General features: G+C 36.0%; 1 protein-coding gene across 3 annotated transcripts in view; it reads left to right on the top strand.

Moving 5' to 3' along the window:
• Window positions 1-24,985, top strand: part of CNTNAP2 (contactin associated protein 2) — a 1,219,341-nt gene that overhangs the window by 395,168 nt on the left and 799,188 nt on the right. For all 3 annotated transcript variants that reach the window (XM_030007829.1, XM_030007833.2, XM_030007832.1), the window contains exon 3: window positions 12,130-12,323. In XM_030007829.1, the coding sequence (XP_029863689.1) occupies window positions 12,130-12,323 (194 nt within the window). The remainder of the gene's footprint in view (window positions 1-12,129; window positions 12,324-24,985) is intronic.

The following is a 24,985-nucleotide window of genomic DNA, read 5'->3' as shown; positions in this document are numbered from 1 at the left end:
AACATCTCGTAGGCAAACGTGCTTAAATGCCCTTGCAGAACTTCGATATTTAACTGAAATCCGGGATAAAACTTAAGATGTAAACTTTACTGCCTTTGTTTTGCTTTTTAGAAAAATTAAACAGAATATTACTATCATTTTTATTTTCTTGTATAAATACTCTCCCAGTCATCAAGTGTCATATCTTTCTAACAGCTGGTGTATGTTTTGATAGATCAAGTTAGTATATGTTTGCATTATTTTTTTTACTGGAGACGTCTATGTGATAAATTTGCTTTACAAAATCTATGGCAAATAACACTTTCTTTTTCTCCAAATCATACTTTGCTGCTACTAATAAGGAAAAAGAGGTTATATGGTAGTAATAATAAATAAAAATCTAAAAAAATTGCAGTGGCCTGATAAACATTAGCTAGCTCTTATAAGTGGCTCTGATTTTATGATGCTTAACTAACATTGCCAAATCAGAAGCTAAAACTGTGGTGTAAGATTCCTTTAAACCCAGAATTAACAGCAGATATTTCTTTCTCTTTCATTCTTTCAAAAAACCCTGTATTTAAACCTATATTCTAACCATAATACATATAATTATCATATCGCATTTTCCATTCTTAAGCCATGTGGTTTTGCCTGTTTAAGACCTTTTTATAGCACAATAATCATAGGATTCAATTTTTACAGAAGCAGTGATTTAGCTAGTAGTGGTTTGTGCTTTAGAAGCCCTTGCTGCATACTTATTTCCTGGGCTTATGCCATAAGGAAAATCCCTCTGTCTTCAGTAGGAATGGTATCTGTGTAGCTGGAAGTAGAGAAGGACTAGTTGTCTGTGATAAGTGGTTTTCTTCAATATAAAAGTGAATCAGGAGAGCATAGAAGTTATGGAAAAGCTGTCATACAGTTGCACAGATGTCCCTGGCTAATTTCTCTTGAGCTACGGTAGTGCTTCCTTGTCTAGGCTCAGCAAATGGAAATTTCCTTGAAGACTGTTATGAAGATTTGCTTATTCCAGCATGCAGGAAAAATCATGAGCTCTATTCAAAAAGAGAAGGATGTAATCTTTATAAGGATAGAGCAGCCAGCTCTATGGGGATAGAGCCTTGGGTTGTGCATATACGGTGAAGTAGGAGAAATTACTAGCTTTAGCATTACAGCATTTTTCATAAAGTTTCAAAATACTGTTTATTTTCACAGTTGTCTGTGTGAGGTGAACGATGGGTTACAGCGGCTTACAGACAGGCAAACTAAAGCATATAAATCTATTTTTATCCTCACTTAGGTCTTTGCTTGCCTGGGCAATGCTTCTGCCAAGTTAGATGATTTCTGTCTTGAACACACCTTTTGTAGCTGTGACTGTTTCTTCACCTGCCAACTACTGCTCTGTACAGTCAGAAATTATTTAGGTATGATCTGCAGTCTAGCTGTTTTAGGTGGTGGGGTTTTTCCTTCTGGAAGGGGAGTGGGTATATTGAGTTGGTCTGGACATGCAAAAGTTCTTTTTCTTCTCAGCAGTGTTACACTCAGCAGTCTTGACTGACAGTGTAGAAAAAATGCATTCAGAACAAGTATTTCAATCCATAGCCTGAACGGCTTAAATGGAGAGCGTGGAAACTGCAGAGAGATTAATTTCAGCCTGGGGAGCCCTGCCATACTAAGAGTCTTAGAGAGCTAATGGAGGCAGGGGGAGAAGTGGGGATGATTCAGGGCACCTGAAGTTAAATCCTGCTTTGAATGCTCCCCCAGACCCTGGAAGCTGAACCTTCCTACTCTAAAGCTAGCATTTCCATATTCTCCTTCCTTCTGTAGGTTAAAATTTAAAGAACAAGGGTTGGAGTGTGCATTTGGGATTTTTAATTTATTATAGTTTAATTTTTGAAATGCTTTGCTGCATGAACTTTGAGTTCTCATTCATTTATATTGAATAAAAATCCTAGCAGGATTTCATTCCCTGGTTAGTGTCTAAAATGTATCAGATTAGTTAATCCCATGTGAGTAAATTAAAATTTGATGCCACTGATAAGAGCACTGTTACTTTTATTAGCGTTGTAACTTTTAACTTTTTCTGCTGGCTTTTTCCCTAGTACAGTCTCACATGATTATAATGATTTTGTATACAGTGCTATGTTTTGGCTCCAAGGAGTATAAACTCGTTAGGGAATAGTCAATATTTATTAATAGTTTACCATAGACTTCAGGCAAATCATTGCCCTAAAAAGTTGAATTCTGCTGCGGTGTAGTCCTATCTTGAAATGAACATAGTATTTTACAAGTTAAAATAAAGAATAAAATGGTTCCTCCCATGTTGTTGCAACTTTGCATATGATATCAATAAATATTTTGCTATTAGCAAAACAGAAGGGATAGTATGAGCTTTCATCATCAAAATGGATGCAGTACAGAGTAATGTTTAAAAGTAGAATATATTTTCATAATGGCAAGAACAGATGAGGATCGAAGTACTGCTTGCAACATCTGCATTAATGGAAAATAAAAATTATCCTTTAGCTATATTAAAAGCAGTTAGCTTTGTTAAAAGCAGAAAAACCTACAAAACCCTTAAATCAGCTGTATACTAGATTTCAAAAATCATCTCACAATATTTCACAATTCTGTGCTCCTGCTTGTTGAAGGAAAAATGGGAGAGGGAAGCACATTTACTAAGATGGATTAAACAGTACCAGTAACTTGTATTCATGCATGGCACTGATAATATCAGAGCTCCTGTAATATCACGAGCAAGGTCTGCCTCACAGAAGCATTTGGAAGCGGTGGCTGATCAATGAGGCAGCTAGGGAGGAGCCCTGTCCTGTTCTCAGGATTGGGTCAGTGGTAGTGCACTGTTGGCACAAATAAGAGAATAGTATAGCTCCCTCTAGCCGTTAATTTTCTAGGCAATTTGCATACAGAAAAGATTTGGCGATTTTTAAGTATTCAGAAACTTTCAGTGGAGCTGGCTGATTTTAGCACACCCCCCACCTGCCCCCACTCCCCCCCAGTCATTTTGTTTCAGAAAAGTGAACCTCTTTATCAGAATTCATTGGCTTCATTTACAATTTTTGTGTGAAATTATCAAAATGTGTAGTGATTTTAGCACTCTAGCACTCAAGAAGAAAGGCATAAGGTAGTCAAAAAAATATTTCAGACTGCTTTATTAACAATTCTGAGTTTTGAGAAATCATCACCATTTGGGCTGAAAACAGCTTTTGAGAAATTCCTGTAAAATGGGAATTCAGGTCTGAAATTTGGAGCAGATGGAAAAGACATTTGTATAGAGGAAAAGCAGGTTTAACCTGGATAGGAAACACTAGCGAAAAATCTTCAACCTAAGCATACTCTTGAGTGTATTTTTTCTTGCCAATCCCAAAAGAAGCAGCTTTAAAAAAACCAAACACACAAACAGAAAACCCTGGTAGAAATGGATAAAGAGTAACAGAGAGAGAAAAATGTGAGCAGTGTTCAGGTTCGTAGCAGTCCAGGAGCTGAGTCCAAGTGGGTGTTACAAGCATCAGTAGCAGCAGGCAAAGGTTGACTGTTGGCAATCATCAAGGGAGCTGGACTTCAGAACTGCTGTATTTAACAGCAGGAGCTAGGCCAGGTCATTTTTTGTACGTGCTGGGCTAAGAGTCTTTCAGGGCACATAACAGCTGGAGGGAGTATGTCATGAGCAGGGCATTTCAAGGGAGAAGTCAAGGGAGAAAAATTTATTGGAGGAGACACAGACCAGGAGATTTGGAGTTAAAAAACATAGCTAGAAAACAGATAATGAGTATAATGAAATAATTATGTAGCTTTTATTTATTAACAGTGAGCATTTCAAGGCAGTGTTGTTTGCACATCACTGGAACACTGGTACACACCGAAGCACAACGGCAGAAACTATATTCACTACAGGATCTCGCACAGCAAGTCTCTGCAAGACAGGAGGTTCAGTTTTTATCTTTTATCACTGAAGACTTGTCACAGAATAAGACATCTAAGACTGAATTATGGCATTTAATCATCTTTCATGTACAATCATTTGAGGGAAAAAATATTAATCAAGAAGGGCTAGAACATCATGGTATAACTTACAGAAATTCAGCTTTGCCTTCCATTGCTTTGTGGACTGCGCTAATGGGAACAGGACGATTTAGGTGACTAAAGTGTTCAGTCATCTCATTACTATTGAAATGGTATGGATCAGGTGCAGGAATACCTTAATTCCTTTTTCTCTATCATCTCTACTAAGGAGGGATCACAACAGTTACAAGGAAATACCAAAGTGTCATAATGAGCTTGTATCTGGATTTCAAAGTGCTGTAAATTCTATTCAGTCACAGTCAGTAAAAATTCACTATTCCTGATCTGATCATCATTAAAATCTTGGATAAGAATCTGCTAATCAGGGCTCGATTGCTCAGTAGAGACACTGCAGAGGCAGTGTCTGCTATCCATTAGCTAGACACTTGCTAGTTCTTGCCAGGGATATGACCCAAGTTGTTAGGAATACCCCAGTGCTGCAATGCATAAACATGCAATGGAAGATTTGTGTCCTGGTACTTGAAAAGGCGGTGTGAGGAAAGGGAGATCTCTATACTCACTTCCTTGTCTTTTGTATGTCACTGTGGTTATTTTGTATGCAAGGCGTTTGTGTGCCAGGGTGCAGTGATGCATTGCCTTGCCTCAACTTTCTGTCTAGAACACAAGAAAACACCTCATGGAGAAGAAGCTGCTTGATGTCTTGAATACAGATGATGTGCACAGAATATTTAAATCTTGTCCAAGTTTTGCTTAAGATTCCATTAAGATGCAGTTGTGAATGAGCTTCTCTTTGCATATGTAATTAGAAAGCAGAACAGATGGGAAAGGCATAGTTTAAAGTGATGTCTTCATTAAAATAACCAAGCTGCAAAGTGTTTGTTCCCCAACAGCGGATTCAGGATATGAGACTCCTCAGGCTTCTGATTTTTTCCTCCTCTTTTGAGTTTCACAACTGTGAATGACAACAATGAGATCTCTTTTGCATCATTTTTATTGTTAGATATCACCACTGTTCCTTAGGGCAGATTGATCTTTCATTCCCTCATATGTGGTTTGTGCTCAGTTAAGATATACTAGGAAGCAGTGGGTATTAAGCAGCAGACACTACATCAAGGGATTTATTTTAATTGCCTTTACTGTAAGAGAGATCTATTGGGATTTAAAAAATAATAAAGTGATTTTAATGTTCTTTTAAAAAAGATCTGTGTGGATTGTATCCTGATAACTACTGTTATCCCGTGGGTTATTTCTACTCTTAACTTTCAGGTTTTTAAATTAAAATGAAATAATTTTAAGAAACATAATTAGGGTCTGCCACCATGCCACCCCCCCATCTATTTTTTAATAGAGGTGAAGTCTTCTAAAATTAGTCTAACAGTGTCCAAAAAATATATACTAAAGTGAATAAGGGCTAATCCTTATTTCTCCCTCCTCACCCCCTAATAAAAGGAAAAAAAAAAAGTATTACATAGTTTAAAGAAATAAAAAGTATACTTTATCAGAGAGTTTAAGCCACACCCATGAAAGACACTGGTAAGTGCCGCTAGAAATCAGTACAAACATTCTCAGTGACTAGTAATGGACACTGGATAGGCTGGTGTGCTACTTCAGCCTTTCAGAAGTCAAGATTAATGCTGATACTGACCTCTCTGTAGACTTACAACTTCAGCTGCTATGATGGAAGGCTAATTTGGGGAATTAATATTGGATCTTTCCTATCTTCTGCTATCCACACAAAATAAATTTTATCAGATATATTTTACAGGGAACTTAGACCTTCAAGACTTACTGGAGCCCTATTCTTGTTGCACCTCTGGAAAGTTGCTGTTGAAACTCTTGGGGAGTTAAGCCAAAGGTTGGGTCTAATTTGCTAGTTTTTAGTAAATATAGTCTGATTTGGGGTAAATTCTAATAATGAATTCTGGAGAAGAAGAAATCTAGTTGTTGTCATTTCTGCCTCTTTCTTCTCTATGATATTTAACTTTTTACAAAATAAATATAGATAATTTTAAATAGAGGGTGACTATAATCATGCTGCTATTTTCTCAGTACTCGCTGCCTTCTAAATATCAACCTTTGCTTCTTCTGAAGCAGAATGTTCATTATTTGCCCACTATCAGCATCATGCATGGCCTTGTCTGCAACTCCATCACTGTTGTTATGTGCTGGAAAGAAGAGCTCTTCAAACATGCAAAAGCAAATCCCTACCCAGAGGATAGGGACTGGATTACAAATCCAAATTTAGACAGGATAGCAGATGAATACAAGAAGTATAACAATGCATGCTGTTTATGATAAGGAAGTAAAAAAAAGTTCATCTGTCCCAATATCGGGAAAAGATTGCTTTAATTAGAAGTGGAGCCCTATATGAGGATTGGAGTCTCTTTGTTAGAGGGCCCTACCTAATACAGGGTAAAAGTGATCCTTCCTCAAAGCAGCTTGAAGTGCAAAGTGTTTAATCATCCGAGACTTCTGTATATACATAACTTTTCTCAGTACTAGACCCACTCAATGCTATGATGTTATTTGCTCTGTGTAAAGTTAAATGTTTTACTGTCTGTATACACGCAGTCTTTACCTACAACGATAAAATGGACAAACAGAGGAAGATAAACCAAAAATGGAACCCACCATTGATGTCCTACTTAAGCATAATAGTGACTAACAGTGCAGGTAGATTTATGCAGTTTAGAAGTTTGGGTCTTTTATATTGTTTTCTAGGGTACTGTAGAAAATGGCTGCCCATATTTTCTCTGAAGTGCAGTGAATGAATGATCTCAGTATTTCAAAGTTTTCTTTTTGTCTTGATTTATCTTTTATGTAGAGGAATGACAAGCAATGTCTTAGAAAATAGCAAGGTATCAAACACTATTGATTTTGTGCTATTGCAGTGACCTAGAAAGTGTTATTTCTCATTGAAAGATTGGGTTGTGTTTTTTCCATACAAATAAGCAGATTCAAACTCTAAGAATGTTTTGGGTTATTATTACATAATTATTAAAAAAGGTATATTTTTTGTTTCATGCTGAAAGGCTATAGAAGTTTTCTATTATAAGATAAAGTAATCCCTTGAATTATAACTACTACAAATCCTAAATCTTCTATCTATAGCTTTTCATAGTTTGTTTTCTAATGAAATTTCTGACTAAGGATCCCCTCCTTTCATTCATGTCATTGAAACCTTTTATTACTGATTTGAAAAGAGTAGGAAACTAGACTTACTGCAGTACTGGTATTTTTTATTTTGTGATTTGAAGTAGGGAATGATGAACAAGTGTGACTAAAACAAGAATGGATTCTTCTAGTGCAAATTAATCTTTCCAGTTTCAGCCATGAATGGAGATGAAAGTGCCAAATTTTCAAAAGAAGGAAGATTTCTAACTGAAATGGAACAGACATGTTCAAAAATCATCAGAGTGGCCCTTCTTATAAATCTGTAAACTCAGTAGCATACAACAGTTCAGATAAAAATCTAAAATCTGTAAGTCTACCCCAGCTTTGCTACTTCCTGATAATTTATCAGGGGGGAATGATAAGAAGGTAAGGCTAACTCATCACATAAGCTTTCTTAGTGTGCAATAAATGGGAGCTAGCTCACTCAACTTTGAATAGGGAGCTGAATGTATAATTAATTAAAAGGAAGAAATTATACATGAAATTTTGAAAAAATAGACTCACATTGACTTGAATTCTTTATATTCTTAGAAATACATTAAGAGCTATCTTTTGCATGTGTCATCTGGAGATAGGCTATGTTTTTCATGTTGTTTTCAGTTCCACAGAAGGAACCTGTAGAATAAAATCCAATAAAAACATGAAAGACATTGGGGTTTTCATAATTTAAAAAATTAAATCTTTGAAATTCAGCTCTTGTTGTAATGATGCTACTACTATTTGTTAGAAGTTGTCTTTATTTGGTGAAAAATCATGAAAGATTAAAGTTTTACAAATTCTTAGCATTCTGAATATAGTTTTATCTGTCTTCTGCATCACCGAGTGTGTTTTTCATTAGTAGAGTCATTACACATTGTTTGGTCAGTCTGCAGTAGGAGCAGACCAAACGACTTTCTGTAGCTTGTTTTGAAAGTAAGCTTTATGAAATCATTCACAGCCGCCTTTTAACACAGGAATGGTCTGGCTGGCTTTGCTGATTAAGACTCTTATGCTTTTCTGTACAGGAAAGTTTCTTGGATGCACAGAGATATGTGGGTGACACGGTCAATGTTGACTTTACTGTTGCTGAACTTACAGTTCTCTGTTATCTGCTATCAAAGGGTCATGTACAGTCATTCTTGCTCAAGCTGAAATTAGTTGCCCTGTTTCTGGTGTAGAGTACTATACAGCATAAATAAAAGTATTCAGTCACTCTCTTGGTTAATGTCAGTGAGTCAATTATTTTGGCTGCTGAATGGGTGAATAAGTTTAATCACATCAAGTTCTGGAATAGCATAAAAATAAAAATAGGAAGCAGATATTGTCTGCAATTGAATATATTGCACGTCTACTACCAAAGAACCCCGTTCTCCTTACCTGTTTAATGAAAGTAAACTATATTATATGCATATGTTTAATATCTTTTAAATACTTTGTAGTTCATTATTTTTCTAATAATTTGTAGCTCACATTGTTTTCATAGTATATTGTGGCATTTGGCATTAAAAGGCAGAACATGAAGTAAAACGGCGTATCATATAAAAAACCATGTATCCAATGCCTTTTTTCTGCCACAATAAAAAGTGCAAATAATGCATGTAATAAAATTCAGAATATAGCCTGTAACCATTAAAAATAAACAGTATACACCAAGGTGTGAAGAATAATACTGTGAATAGGATTTATTCAATGAATACACCATTGCAGTTTCAGTACAAAGCTCACTGAAAACTACTAACATGCTGTCAATTTGCTCATTCCTTAAAGATAATTCATTTTTCTGTCATAATATATTGGCTGTAAAAGTAAGTGTATTTCAAAAATAATGCCATCTTGTGGAAATTGGGTTTGATTTCCAAATCTGCCACTCCTTTTAAAAAGGGAAAACTTGTTAAATATTTTGTTTGTCAGTAACTCCTCTGTTTCCTGTCCAATATCAAACCAAGTTCTTCATTCCAGTGAAGAAGCTGGTTTTATTCAGCAAAATACTTAATGATATACTGAGTTGTGAGCACATGCACATTTCTGGGGAAGTGAGATTTTTGTACTTGCTTAGAGTGAATGGAGACACAAACGTACTTAAATTCCTCCAATTAATTCAGGGCCTTTGCAAGGATCTCACAGTGGGGAAATTTTTGTATAATCCAACTTTTCATAACTTATTTAGAGTGTGCACCTGAAAAAAAAGAAGGACCTTTATTAATCCTTGAATCGATACAGGTTACATATATCACAAACAAGATGATCAAAGTAATCAGCTCCCCCAAATTACACAGCTTGATGAATCAAAGGGGAAGAGGAAACTTTTAACTGATCCCCACAGGCTGCTTCTGGTGAATGGCTGATGCCTGCCCAGCCGCATAGACCGATCACCATTCCCTTCCCATGCTGGTCTGCAAAACAGCATATTTAGCTATAATCCAACATGTTTCTCATTCATCCTTTTGACTATTTATTTATTTACTTGCTTGGAAAAGCCAAGAGGCAAATGTGAAACTGAGATAGAGAATTAGGTCAAGAAACCCATGGGATAATATTGTTTGCTGCTGTCTGCAGTATTGACTAAAAGTCTCGTCTCTCACTTATTAGAAACGGTTATAGAGCAGGCTGTCTTGCAATACTAGTGTTTCCATCTCCTGGCCTAGGTGTGACTATTGTGTCACATATCTCTAACTTTTGTCAGGCATGGTGTGAAGAATGTTTTCTGCCTCTTCTTAGATCAAAATGGGAAAATGAATGTCAGCACTCAATTTTTCCAAACTTTTCAATGGATTTGTAGGCGAAGTCTTTCTGAAACCTAGTTGCAATTTACATTGATTATGTTTCTCAGTTAAAGAAGGCCAAAGTCTCGTCTCATTAATATGAATGTACTAAAAGAAAAAATTGTATTGTGTTATAGTTAAAAGTGTTTTCTTTTAAATGTGTGTAATAAAATCTCCTGTTTTAATGTAAATCTCATGCATAACGAAATCTCCTGCGTAAGTAAAAAGTGTAAAAACCAGAATGTCTATTTTAGCCTTCTTACAGCTATAGTATGTCATCCTTTTTCAACAAATGCATTGCTGAAGGACATTTTACTGATGGATTTATCAGCTCTGGCTTTCATAATAATTTTTGAATGCTCATATCTGAACCTTACTTTTTCTGGAGTCACCAAAGTGTCCTTTTACAAAGGTGGCTTCTGTACAGGGGCAGCTTCTTATCCTTTGTGTGCCATCAGTCTCAGGTAGGCCGACTGGACAAGGATGTTAGGATAGAAAGCGGCATCTCTGCTAATACAACAAGTATGTAGAGCTAACTGTTCCAATCTCCTTGCATAGTAGCGATGAAGAAGCTATATTCTATTTTTAAATGACTAGTTACCATTCTCTGCAAAAATAGAGCTAGTTTGAATTTGGAAATGTGTGGGAATACTTTTCCCTGCACGTACTTTTAGTTAAGGGTGGTTTTTTGTTCGTTCATTTGTTTGTTTGCTTTTTAAATAGCATTTAACTATTCCCTACCTGTAAAGTATCCTGTTTGTATTGCTGGGTATAATTACCTGTAGAGCAGGGACAAAGCACCTATTGTAAATCTTAAAAATTTTAACAAATTAGATGTCATTGGCATAGTGCTACACTTTTAGTTACAATGAAAGGCAACCACTTATGACATCAAATGATCCCATTGATATCACAACATTAAAATGTCCTGTGACCTGCAAACGTTAACACCTGTAGCAACTGAATGGTTTAGAATTGTCTAAGATTGAGGCAATGCTGCCGCCTAATGATGGGAGTATATAAGACGCAGTTTAACAAAGAGTTTCTCACTTGGCAAGCAGGCTAGGTTTGTGACATCAATTGAAGTCTGTAAATGAAATGAAAAGCAACAGAAATTGGCCCATGGACTAGACTATGTGATTTCATAGTGCGCCAGGCCATGTATTTGGTTCAAGCTTAACAGAAAAGCAAAAAAAAACCCTGTAATCTCTTTAAGTCTGTGAAGTTCTTTTCTGCATCTTAACGTCTGTTATGAATATAAAGAGAATGATTCTCCACTTTTTTCTCTGTATTGATAGACTTTTTTTTGATGTTTCATGTATTTCCTAATACTTACCATTATAGTAAATATATCATTATAATATCTTAGAATTTTTATCATTCTCTGTGGTATCCAACTACAATTTTTCCCTTTTTTTATTTCAGAAGAATAAGAAATTGGATTAATGTCTTAATAATACATTTATCTGTGTATCATTGACCTTCTTTATTTAGAACAGTTCGATGTAGTCTAGCGGCCGAGAAGAATATTGTTAATAGTATTACTGCCAAGTTAACTCATAGACCTATAAAGAGCAATCACACTTCCGTGAGGCATCTGCCAATGTAATCTGTGACAGCTTGCACACCCAACAGATTAAAACTGGATCCAGCCCTGCAGTACCTGCTCCTTTTTCAATTCTTCTGGTAGATCTTTCAGTTTGTGCGCTATAGTGAAACATAGGAAAGCAGAGAGCTCCTTCTTATTTCCTTGTGTTTTATCTATATTATCTCTTTAACGTGAAATGCTGTTGAAAAGGCATACAAAATCCAAAGATTGTTATTGATTTGTGCCAACTTACTCTGACAAAGGATTTCATGGCAAATTGGTCAACCCTTGAACAATTATGATTTGGCAAAAACTAATAAACTGTAATTAAGGCATTATAAATTGATTCGTTAGCAAGCAGCTCATTAAATCATTATAATTATATCATAAAATGATTAAGGCAAGAGAGTTAATGCATTTGAAGGCTGTGCTAAAGATGCATTTTTAAAAAAAATATGCAATCATATTTCTTTTTTATGTGTTCAAGTTTTTTTGGTATTATACTGCTCTCAGCTGGGCTGCATTCCAGCAATCAGCATCTTCATGATGTGTTCACTTCAAAGCAAGTGTTTGGGGTCTAAATCTCTCTCTTCTGTTTCAACCCAACAGGTGCAGGAGGTTGGTCTCCATCAGACAGTGATCATTACCAATGGCTGCAGGTGGATTTTGGGAGCAGGAAGCAGATCAGTGCTATTGCGACTCAAGGCAGGTATAGCAGTTCTGACTGGGTCACTCAGTATCGGATGCTCTATAGTGATACAGGGAGAAACTGGAAACCATACCACCAAGATGGAAATATCTGGGTAAGTCATTGGTGTAAAATGGAAGCATATGCTGTAATGATGTTGATTGATTGTGGTTTTAGGAACTCTACAACTCTTTAGTGTTGTTTTTGTGAGGACAGAAGAGAGCGTAGCTTAAAAGACAGTGATTCAAGTCGCAGCTTCTGTCAGGAGGCCTATCCCTGGATTAGCAAAGCCCATTTGGGATGATGGTAATTGTCAGAACACGCAGATATTTTTTGGTTGTTGGTATTTCTCAAGGAGTCTCTTATGTTTTGGCTTTTCTTTCCCTGCCTTCTCTTTTTACTAATTTCATGGGGTAAATGTGAGACACAAAAGTAGACTTGAAAATTCTGCTCTTAAACATAACATTTTGGAATTTGGTCTTTGTGTGTACATGTGCTGAGGAGCACTTTTATCATGTATGTATTGTTTTCCATATAGGTGCTACAGGGATATTTATGCTATAACAATTTTAGGAGAAAGCATGTGATTTGGTTTTGTTTTTTACATTTTTCATGGATAAGCTGCTAATTTCAGTCTTGCTGAAAACAGTTGATTTTATGATAATGCTATAACAATTTTAGGAGAAAGCATGTGATTTGGTTTTGTTTTTTACATTTTTCATGGATAAGCTGCTAATTTCAGTCTTGCTGAAAACAGTTGCCTTCCATTTTGCTGACAAAAAAAAATAATAGCTATTACTTAACATGCCTATTCTCATAGCAGTTTCTTTCAGATGGTTATTCTTTTTCAAAAGCATACTTTGAAAACAACAAAATGCTGTCATTCTTTCTGAAACCAAATTAAATTGATTAGCTATTATGCCTCATCAGAAAAATATTGTCAAAGCAGACAAGATTTAATATTGTGCTATTTCAGATTCACATTTTTGCCAGGTGCTTCTTTTATTAACATCTGTTATTAAAAATGAATGTCAAATACAGAGCATAAGGTGCATGTTTTTATCTGTGTAAGAGAAACTCGCTTAATATGTGGAGTACATAGAGGCAGTCATATTTTATTACAGTATTGATTTATTGAAAAAGCCTCCTCCATGTACCAGATAGGATTCTGAAAGAGGGAGAAATTAAAGCCAGGATGACAGACAGGAGCAAAGAGAAAAACATTGGGTGCTGCTTTAGTTTTCTTAGGACTCAGTGGTGTGAACGTTGTCCATTGGGGCCCAGAAAGGACCTCAGGCTTAAGCTTGATAAATATAAAAAGTTTCTCTTTTAGGGCCACTTATGAATATAAAAATACTTATAGCCTTTAATGTTTATATTATCTTAGATGTAGAAAAGCATCTTCAACAACTACTATTGAAATCATGAAGAATTTTTCTTGGGGGAATGAGAGAGGGCTATGCAGCTGGCTGAGTGAATGATGTATAAAGCAGGACAGGTGGACTGAGGAAAAACCTGTTCTTAATACCTCGCAGGCAAAATCTTTTGGCAATGTGTGATTTGGCTGATTTAGTCACAGCTGTGTCTGTTTATTTCCAAAGTGGCTCACCTTTCTGAGGGCTTTGTAGAAAGTCTTTATTCTTACATCATCTCTTAATAAAGAAATACTGAAAGCTTCTTCGTGAAAGAACGTTTCATTTTTTTCTTTATTACCAATTATGCATGATTGGTGAATTCAGGAAGAATACTGTTGGTCTGTTATTGACCATCAATATAATTTGCAAAAACGTGTGATGAGTTATGCAGAAATCTGCTACTTCTATTTGGGATGCTAAGTCTTTGGGATATACTTAGCAAGCTGGTTGCTGCAGTACTGCTACTGTTCATGTCTTGCAATTTTTATCCAATACTGGAAAAGCAGTTAAAAAAAAAAAAAAGCTACCCTGTCCCAGCTTTCTTTTTAAGAATAAAGCTGAGCTACTAGCAAAAAAAAAAAAAAAAAACAAACCCTAGGCATCTTGACTTTACTTCTAACTTGCCTAAAACAACATTGTTTCTGTTGTTAAATGATGTCTGAGCCTTGGTTTAATCTTGAAAACACTGTGCTTATTAGCTATTAAGAAGTCTTAAATTCAATAAGCTCCCAAGGCAGGGGAGGTGCCTGAGCATGGAACAATGCTGTTGTACTATTGTAGTAGTGTTATGAGAAGGCAGACTTCCCTGATGTGGAAATGCAGTATTTCCCATCACATCTTCCTCTTAGTCTCACTTTGTACAAGAAATTAAAAATGCCAGAAGCTGCAAGGGCCAGATCAGACCACACGAGCCAGGTATCCAGCAGTGGCAATCTAAACTCTAAAGCTAGGTTCCTCCTGCCTGAAATGACTGTGATGATCTTAAAAACCTCAGATGATTCTGGTACCCTTAGAAATCCTTTTAGGAGGTATTTAGTCTTTCCCTTTGGATTTGTACCTTTTAGAAGTTTTATCCGTAAGAGGAAGGCTCTCCATAGCCTTCGATTAATGTCCCTCTTTTATCATCCCCGTGGCTGAGCGTCATTGTTTCCTGACAACAGTAAATTTAAAATTAAAAGAGAAAGCAAAGAAAAAGAGGAAAACAGAAGTGCTGGGTTCAACAATATTTAATACTAAAGCAGTTATGGTATCAATTGACACAGCCAGAGGATGTGATATGGGAAAAAGAAGGAAATAAAAATTAAGTTTGCTAGATGAGTTGGAGAGAGAGCAAAGGAGAAATAATTTCCAACAAAGATGTAGTTAAGAACAAACCATGATAATCTACATAAAATGCTGAAGTGACCCCCTTCTGTATGCATTAGTCAGGGAGGAAAAAAAGTTCTATAATTATCTCCTAAGTAGGAGAGAAATGAAAAGGCTCTCGGGAAGTCTGTGATGGGGAAAGTGCTTTCAAGGTGAATTTAGAGTAAGCTTCCCAGTTCTGTGAAATAGATTTTCTGACCCCACCCCTCCTGGGCTTTTGGATATTTTCAATTTCCATGAATTTTAATAAGATGAGTGAATGTGGCCTCTTTCCATAAAATGCCTAGCAACTAGAGAATTTTGATCACCTCTCCTACCTTAGCTCTTGTAGTCTGAGATTCTAATTTTGATAGGTCATGAGGTTTCCCTTTGTATGTCAATCCTCTAGGGCATTTCATGTGCACAACATATCTTTGTTTTGGTATAGATGCTCATTTCTGTTTCTACATCAATGCCATCTGTCTGTTTGCCTAAAGAATACATACCAGACATGATTCTACATATAATACTGTTTGTATTTCCTAACTTGGGTATAGATGATGTAAATGCCTCGCACTAAGCATAATGCAAATATGCCCTATAGATATAATAAGAAAATGCTGACATCTTAGGAAAACGTTGAGACTCAAATTATAAGTACTAGTGGCAGAGCTGAGCACCTCTAAGATTCAGGCCTTTCCTAAAGGAAATTGGAAGATCCTTTGTACAATTGAAGAGGTCTTATGAGGTATCATCTTTTAAAATTTGCTTACTGTAGTAGAACTCGTGATCAGCTTTCATCTGTCTCATTTTCTTATTCTTGGGGATATCAAAGTCAGGGTGATGAAGGAGAAAGTGTTACTGTAATTACGAGTTTCAAAAAAAATATTGATGGGAAAAGTGGAGTTCAGACCCTTTGCACATGACCTCCAAATTATATTCTGTAGTTGACTCTTCAGCCTCACTGAACGTCAGTGGAGTTGCAAAGATGTAAATGAAAGCAGATTTTGCTTTTTTACAGGAAATTTAGCCCCGGACCAAGTGGCTGCTGCTTCAGTTGAAAGCAATTCTGTTTTTTCTGGGTTTGTTGTTGGTTTTTCTTTCAGTTTTAATTAAACTTAAAGTGTATTATGCATAACACCTGCTTTTGTACTATTTTTATTACTGAAAAGATATTAAGTGATTACATAGCTTTCACTGTGCAGAATGTTTTTTGGAATAGAATTTAATTTATCTATTTACCTACTGGCTTTAAACACTTTTTTTTTTTTTTTTTTTTTAAATACTGCTCATTCTCTTCCTTTTTTTAGGTGAAATAATCGGAAATCCAGTAAGTTAGCTGTAAAATAAACTTTGCATTTCTCTGGGCACTGTGGAGCAACTTACTGTTTGAGAAATGCAGTCTCTTTATTTACATAGTTTCCCTTGGTATTGAAGGAAGGAATACATGCATAGGAAAACAAGCTCTCAGTACTTCAGAGTATTTTGACATAGTATTGAGCCAAAATTCATGTGAAAGGAAGCGCAAGTGAGTTGGATGATTAACTTTTTCAAGCTGTGTGAGACTTCAGGTGTTTTATACTCTTGGGTGCCTTTGGAAATACCAACCGTCAGACAGACCTAAAGTAACATTTAATGTCTAGGTAGATATGAGGCAATCATCTGCAGCTCTATGACTTCTCAGTGTTTCCATTCATCCTGACATGCTAATTGTAGTTAGATTATTCAAAGAAAAACCTGTAAGACTTATCACATTCCCAGTTCCTTCCACCTGCTCTACAGAGCATCAGTTATGGCTAGCCAACGAGTTACTGCATGCATCTTAGAATACAGTGATTTGTGTATAGCAAATACAAGTGAAGAAGAATAAATTCTAGCATACACTCACTCTGTTAGGACATGCAAGAATCATTTGCTTTGTAAAAACTGTCACTGCTTTTTTCCTCTGAGAGCCAACTTAGTTCCATGACCCTAAACTAAACAACAATGAAGTATGCTATGAAAGAGTTCTTGAGTTTGATACTTACTGCTGACCTCCTTTTTTGTGGTTACTCCATAAGCTCTTGAGTGGAAACTTACATCTTAGAAAAATTTGCTAGGTTAATGGGCTTACAGGCCTGCTTTTTTTTCATGTTTTGTTTTTTTTTGTTTGTTTGTTTTTTAAAGTACTGCTATTGAATTAAATTATCTTCTTAAACCAATTTAGTTTATATGATGTTATATTGGCGTGCAGTTATGGGAGCATTTCAAAAATATGAAATGTGATTAGAATGGTCTGTGACTTGCCATTTGTTGTTGCTGGGCTGCTGCTAGTATATCAGATACTGTGCAGACCTGTTTAAACATGATAAAGTAGTTTGATATATTAGTCAGTGCAAAAGTTTTGACTGGTTTGTATAGCAAAGCCCTGAAGTCTTTTGGGAATGTTGTGAATTTATTGTTGTTTTCTGTTTAAGGATACCCTGACCTATCCTGTCTGGAAGGATTTTTACATCTGGTATCTTGCTGTCTCCATAGCAATGCTTGCAAGGTGACCAGTGTCACTTTTACTGGCTCTCAATTCTCCAGGTATTTTATTACCAGAAACACCCCTTTTAAACTTCAACTTCCCTTCCACATGAGAAAAATACCTCATTTTTCTTGTGGAGTCTCCTGTGTGCCTTTCCTTAATTTCACTATGCCTTAGCTTACCTGGCTGTTATGTCTCTGAGTCCCTGTCTCCTATGCCTTTATCTTATAAAGATTGCTCCATTCACTTGCAACAGCCAATATCGCCTTTATGGGTGTATTGAGTGAATGCGGTGTTGTAACTCCCACTGAAGTCAATATGTCTCAGCATTTAGTGCACATTGCTAACCTATACGTGGAGGGCTCATGACTGAAAGGGTATGGATACAGGAAAATATTTCTTTTGCTGTAGTGAAGCTAAACTAGCTTATAGAACTAATGTAACAGTCTCTGCTATTATGTCAAAAAATATAATAAAGTGTTGATAGGACACCTTTAGAAATTCAGGCAGTTGCTGACAAGGAATTTTTAGAAACCCTGAAGAAGAGAACTTTATAGATAAACATTAGTGCTATCCTGATGAAACCTGTTTCTTAATCTCCTCTGTGTGGAATCTGTTAAGAGAAATTGTATAAATTTTTAACACATTTAGAGAAACACACTTGGGGTTATCAAAAATATCATGACAAAATACATCTATGCCAAATGCTGTCACAGCCACAGACAGCATTTGTATTAAAATGACAGAAGATCTGATGGCCTTTTAAACATTGGAATACTAAGATTAACACCAAATCGGGATAAACAGCAATGCTAGTTTAAAATCCTAACCTTTCTGGAAAACAAAAATAGATATTTACAGGATTCTAACTAACAATGTTTTTCACATATGAAGCTATGGCCTGATTATAACACCTTCTAAACATATTTTTGTTTAGAATCCTTGAAATCATGTATTTTGTGCAGGAAGACAGACTTTTATGTTATTTTTAGCAGAAACATGGGTTCATGAGTTTGTTTATAATTTTAAATAACATATTTTAAGGGAAAGATACACTGACATTTTGGAAATGGGTTTGATCAGATGGAAAGTTATGATTTTTTTTCACTGCAAGCTACTCATCCTGTTTATGAGAGAAAGATTCTATAATTGTATCAGACTATATCCAGAGGCACAAGCAGACCTATTTTAATCTATTACAGAGTATGCCAAGTAGACAGAAGACAAAATTCCTCCTGGTACAGTGGCAGACAGTGTCCAAGCCCTCCCTTGATTCTGTACAGGCCATTAAATAAAAACCAAACTGGGATAACATATTAGAGGTTTGCATGTAGTCTGTTAGAGCGTTTCCATTCTAAAGGATTATTTTCTAATCTGTTGTTCTTAGCCTGAGGACTACTTGTCTGTTTATGTTAAACCATCAAATTTTAAACACAGATATCTAAAGGCGGGGACCTAAATTCATTTTTTAGCTCTCAAATGGCTTGGTTTTCAAATACCTTAGAGCGTCATCATCCCGCTATGAATACAATGTGCAGGTCCTTAAGCAAGCCGGCAAGAGTGCATTGTGGACTTAATCAGCTCAGCAATGACAATAGTCATAGTCATGGCTGAATGGCATCACGTCTTGCCTAACAAATATTTCTGAGATGCAGGCTTTGTAGCTCATGCATAGCACTGAGGAAGACCCATCCTGGCTGCTGCACTGGGCTTGCATAACAGTAATGCTTCCAATTCTTAGCTCGTATGTACAGAGCTGAGTGGAGTACATCAATAGGCTCTTAAAACTCCTAGCATAGTTTTGTAGGCTGTCCTCAATCCCTTCTAGAAAGCCTGAACACTTGCTAAGGTGATTGAACGAGGCCTGAATTATCAAAGATTTTTAATATTTTCAGGTTCTCTATAGACACATATTTGAATGTCTAGCTTAAGATCTACTGAATGTGACTGAATAAAATGGACTGTAGCAATTTCCTTGCTGCTGGTTGGCCCTCTTGTTTGGCTACCATGTATCAATTTATCAAGTAATTTACCTGGTTTTCAGTATAGCAGAAGGCCAGCATATGACAAAAGATCTGCTTTATGGCACTCCTGGTCTTTTATTATTGATAGATATTGATTTTTATGTTTTATCACATATTGAATAAAAAGTAGAGATCTAGCATAGTGTGGCTAATGCTTCATTTGATAGAAGTGTGGATAGAAATAGAAGTTCTAGTGATCTCCACAGATTTAAAAAAACTAAAACCATGATACAGGTATTTGACATGCCTTAAGTTAAACTAGAACATGTGGAGTTACAAATCATGAGTCTTTCCCATTTACTCAGTTATCAGGTTGTGTTAATGTTTAAAATATTTCTGCAATGTATTTGACATACATACTACATTTCTGTACATAGCTGTCTGCAGCACTGTCGAAAAGGTGATCTGCCAAGGACTTCCTTAGTTCCCTCCTATTTTTTCCCCATGAGGGTGATGAAACTCTAGAACAGATTGCCTTGAGAGTTTGTGAGGGAGTTGAACCAAGTGACCTGCAGAAGTTCCTTCCAACCTGCAATTTGGGATGGTGTCTGAGATTTTCCCAAATTGCTAATCGTTGAAATGAAGAGGCAAATCAAACCTAATATATTCTGTGCTTGTTACCAAAATCCAGAATAAAACTCCTTAACGCCAATGTGAAGTTAAGAAGCAGGCACTTTGTTTATTGCAGCGCTGGGGATACGGGGGATTGCTCCTCCAAAGGCGTGTCCAACTTAGTATCAAAATCTATCAGTTTTTATAGACTTTTTCTGTCAGGACATTGTTACATAAGCTCTTTACATAAAAATGCATACTATGCTCATTCTTAAATTTAACTTTTATAATGATTGGTCCTTTGATTATATAACCTTATCAATATTCTTATTTAAAAACAATCATTGGTCAGTTAAACTTAGCTCTACTGATTGGAATCTTCAATACTTAAATCAAGATGGGAAGGGTAATGGGGTTTCCAAGCAGCAAACCGGTGTCCATGACGGTTTCCTTAGTTTCTTGAAACAAAATATAGAAAGACCAGTAAATTCCTGGTGAGGTTTCTATGGTTAGCTATTTCAAACTTTAACAATATTAAGGTTCCTATAGTCACACTTAACACAGTTCCTAAAGTTTCTATGGCTACATTTCAAACTTAACAATCCTATACATTATGCTTCACAATTTTACTTCTTAATCAAACCGAACTCTTCTATGTGATTAAATTTTTATTTCTTTACCAGAATATTTGCAACATGCTTCTCTGCCCTTTGACACATGTGGCTTTCATTTCTGTCTGCAATTTATAGCTGGCTTCAGTTTCTGTAATGAGATGCATCACAGAATATCCCTAAAGGTTAGGAAACTTCAGACATTAGTTCTAGCTTCAAGGCAAAACCCATCCATAGCACCAGTAACCTAACTGCGGTTCAACATTTCCCTCTTAATTGTGCATTTGCAAAATGATTTAAGTTCTGACCCAGTAAACACTCTCATGCCTAACTTCAAATGTTGAAATTGAAGTAGTAAGACTAAGTGTTTAAAATTGAGTATACATGGTCAGGGAGTATGTCCAAGTGTGCTGGTACAATACTTGGGAAAAAGGAGCAGTGGTCTTACTGAAATTCTTTGGGAAGTACCATACTGCAGGTAATAAAAACCTTACTTAAATGTTAGGCAGGTGTAAAGCAGGAAATGTTCTCAGTTTTCATTTTCTTGGCACTGGTAACAATGAAACTGCACAAAGCTGTGGTGCATCAGTCTGGGTGCTTATTTGATGGATTTTTTTTTTAAAAAGGTTTGGCATTTCCTTTATTAATGAACAAAAAGATATTCAGGAGAGCTCTTAAAGTGACACAGGTATGCATTGCAAATTGTAAAATCCTTAGATTGGGAGACTGTCATAGGCAGCATTTTATGTTTCTCTAGAATGTGCTTTTTGAATAGTCTAAAGATTGGTGTTTGGCAGGATAGATGGGTTTGTGCTAGTACGTGAAAGATGTGGTTGTGGCAATTCCCGTGAATCGAAAGCATTTTGCTGTATTACTTCTGTTGCCTGTGAGGTCTGGCATGCAGAAAGCATAGCTTGTAAAAGGTTGTCTCCCATTTGCCTCTTGGCTCATTAGGTGTTAACTTCCCAGTGATGATGAGTGTAATCACCTAGGAGCAAGTAATGGTTGAATCCACAAACATGCACTTTCATATAAATTTTTGGGCTTGTGCACCTGGGGAATCGTACCTTTTAGCCCCAGTCCTCCCTGGAGGTTGGTACTTATTAAATGGGGAGACTGAGCTTTGCACAGAAAAAAGTGAGATAATGCACCGTGGGAGACTGACAATTTAAGACCAGATCTTGTCAATACACTTTTAAGTGTCCGATTTCAAAATAACACAGTTGCTCAGGTAAGATTATGCAAAAGTATTTACTTGCACAAGTACATGTAATCTGAAACCCCCTTAACACTAGAAAGTAGACTCCTTCCTTCATGAAAATCGCTTTCCATTCTTTTTCCTGGAATTTAAAAATAAATATAAAAAAAGAAAAAACCCACATTTCTTTAGCAGTGTGTAAACTCTGGCTTCAAGGAAGTGCATTTTAAGGGGAAATTTGACAATGCTGCTGCTGATGCGCTACATGTCTGTGGCTGTATAGATAACTTCAGCCTGAGGGTTCTTAATCTGACACCTTTCATGAGCAGTAAATTCACATTAAAAAATGAAGAAGTTAGACGCAGGCCAAGAAGACTCCTATGTGCTATTTCTTAAATTTTTGTCTTGCCTTGGATTTTTTTTTTAAATATCCTCAGACTCCTCAAGATAGTCGGAGAATAGAATATTGCTTATTGACATAGATCCTATTCAGAAAAGCATATAAGGAAGCTCTTAACTTCTAGCTGGAACTTAATTCTTGTTGGGTTCAACAGAACACGAGTAAATTAAACATGCGCTTAACACTTTCCTGAAAAGTGTTGCTTTTGTATCAACATACAGTCTGTACTCTGTGATATTTTACAAATTGTTTTTGTATACCATAATTTGCTTTAAATGGTTACTGTTTTGGTTATGATAATATTTTCACTACATTTTATAGTGTATGCGTGCTTATGCACACAGATTATGAGTTAATCTTTACTAAAAACTGTTTTAGTAATGTGACTAAAGGTAAAAAAAAAAAATTACAGAAGTTTCTGAATTGCAATACATCAGTGTTAAACACAACAAACCTGTTCAAGTGAGGCATTACTGTGGATTAATAGTGCTGTAACTCTAATTTCTTGTAGACAAATAGAGGAATACTTGCTTTAATTTGTTTCCAGTCTAACGCATCTATCACATAGTTAATTTTATGTACATAAAACAAAAATGACATTATAGCTTTGTAAGTTTATATTAGAATTTGCATTTATGCAGTTGTAGGCAAAATTGGTTCATATTGATCTTTAAAGACTGATGTGGAACCATTCCTCCCAACACTACTTGTCTGTAGCACAAAATTAAGTCTTGGCTACTATAGCAATAAAGGCTCAGTAAAGGGCGAAGTCTTGTGTTAGCTATAGTATAAACTAGTTTGAGTTAGCTTGGTGATACCCTTACCAATTGTGATCAGCTGACAGTGATAATTTTTCTTTTTAAATATTAAGCACAAAAGTCGTTGGCTATGCTGAATGCTGAGTTGTGTTAAATACTAGTTTTAATTAGCATGTTTTCCAACGTGCTTAGCTAAAGTTAAAGAAGTGCTTGGTAAGCTTTTGTTTGTACATTCATCCTAATGAGACTACCCACAGGAAGAAGTTCTTCCTGTTTGGAGGAGTAGTTGCACTGTCAAAACGTCAGGAAGTAGAAGTGTCAAAATTATTGTTTTGCAAACTGTTTTTCAAAGTATTAGTCCAACTTTGTCTTACAAAATCAGCAATCAAAATTCTCCATAAAACAAGCTATGAGGTATTAATAGGGTTCTTACTCTCAAGTCTGTTCTCTGAAAATGCTAGAAGAAAGCTTATACAATGAATCACCATGATTGTGAAGGTTGTTTATTTTCATGCTTAGGTCATAAAGTAGATTATAGGAGGAAGTGACTTTAAAAAAAACAAAAAACAAGCCAAGGGAAGAGTATACTTCAAGAAAGAATGACACACAAACTTCTGGCCAAATCTAGCCAATTGCTTGTACAAAACTTTTTGTATTGAATGATTTGCGGGGCAAAGTCCTTTTAAACTTAAAAATGTTGAAAGTGACTGGGGAGGGGATGAGAAGGAAAAATATTCTCTTCAGCTCATCACTTGTTTGACCTTAGTTATTTAATTCTTTTGAAATGTGTAGGAGAATGAGATCAGTTTCTGATGTGTGACTTCATTCCCTATGCTTTGTTAGAATATTAGACAGTGAGTTATGAAAAGAGTTGATGCCAGCTGAGAATAGATTCAGTCTTTTTTTTATTTTGTAAAAACTTTTCAGCTTTATTGGTTCATATCAGATTTACTGGAAACTGAGTACGGTTTTGTACACATAGTTTTCCTGTTCCTATTAAGCCAGCCTCCTTAATTCATGATAGATTCTACCAAAGTGCCAGAGAGACAGAAGAAAGGGAGGAGAGGAGAGGGAGAACACTGTTGGACAAACATACTGAAGATGTGCCTATCTAAAGCAGCATTTTCAAAGCCATAAAGAGTTCATATTCATAAATCGGGTAACTCCCAGTGCTCCAAGAAATAAGGCAAAGCTGCTGACGTGGCAAGGTTGTTAAGTTTCCGTAGAGAAAATGAGTTCAAATGCAATTGGGAGTGACTGTAACACAGACTTAAAGCTTTTGAGACTTGAAGATTGTGATTATATTACAGTCAGACTTTTTTTAGATATAAAAAGGATGGGACGGAGGTTCTGCAGCAGAGGTAAGGGACTAGGTTAATATTTATTTAACAATGAAATAGTAAAGGCAGAGGTGAAACTCTCCCTGTGCAGGGGGGGGGAAAGAAAGAACACATCAACATTGGGCCATGTTAGACAACCAGACCATGAGAATTCTGCAGATATTAAATGGCTAAACCTTTACTATGTCCAATATTAAAAAAAAAAAATACCTGAAAGATAATTATTAGCTTAAGGGGAGAGGAGGGCGGGGGAAACCCTGTCAACCTCAAGTATTTAATCAGTGGAAATAAGCCAGGAAAGAGAGAATTTCTGGTGCATGAGAGCAGATGCTAATGACAGACCTCAAGCTGAACTCTGTAAGAGCTTTTTGGCATGGCCAGGCTGTGTCAAGTAAAAAATAAAATAAATAAAAAAATTAGCTGAGAATAAAATAGAGCAATGATAAGAGTTCAGTTTTTACTATCTCACTAGGCAACCTATTGATTAGATCTTTTCCACATATTTCATTCAAGTGTGTGACTAGTAGAGTGCTTTTATTATTGCTTTTGTTGTTTAGCATGAAGTTACTGACAGTTACATTAGTTTGAACTGCTTTCAGATTCATTATTCTGTCATTATTTTCAAG

The sequence above is a fragment of the Aquila chrysaetos genome, chromosome 3 (assembly GCF_900496995.4).
Source record: "Aquila chrysaetos chrysaetos chromosome 3, bAquChr1.4, whole genome shotgun sequence".
In the NCBI taxonomy this organism is placed as follows: Eukaryota; Metazoa; Chordata; class Aves; order Accipitriformes; family Accipitridae; genus Aquila; species Aquila chrysaetos.
Note: the sequence above shows the minus strand (reverse complement) of the source record. Positions and strands in the feature narration are given on the sequence as shown.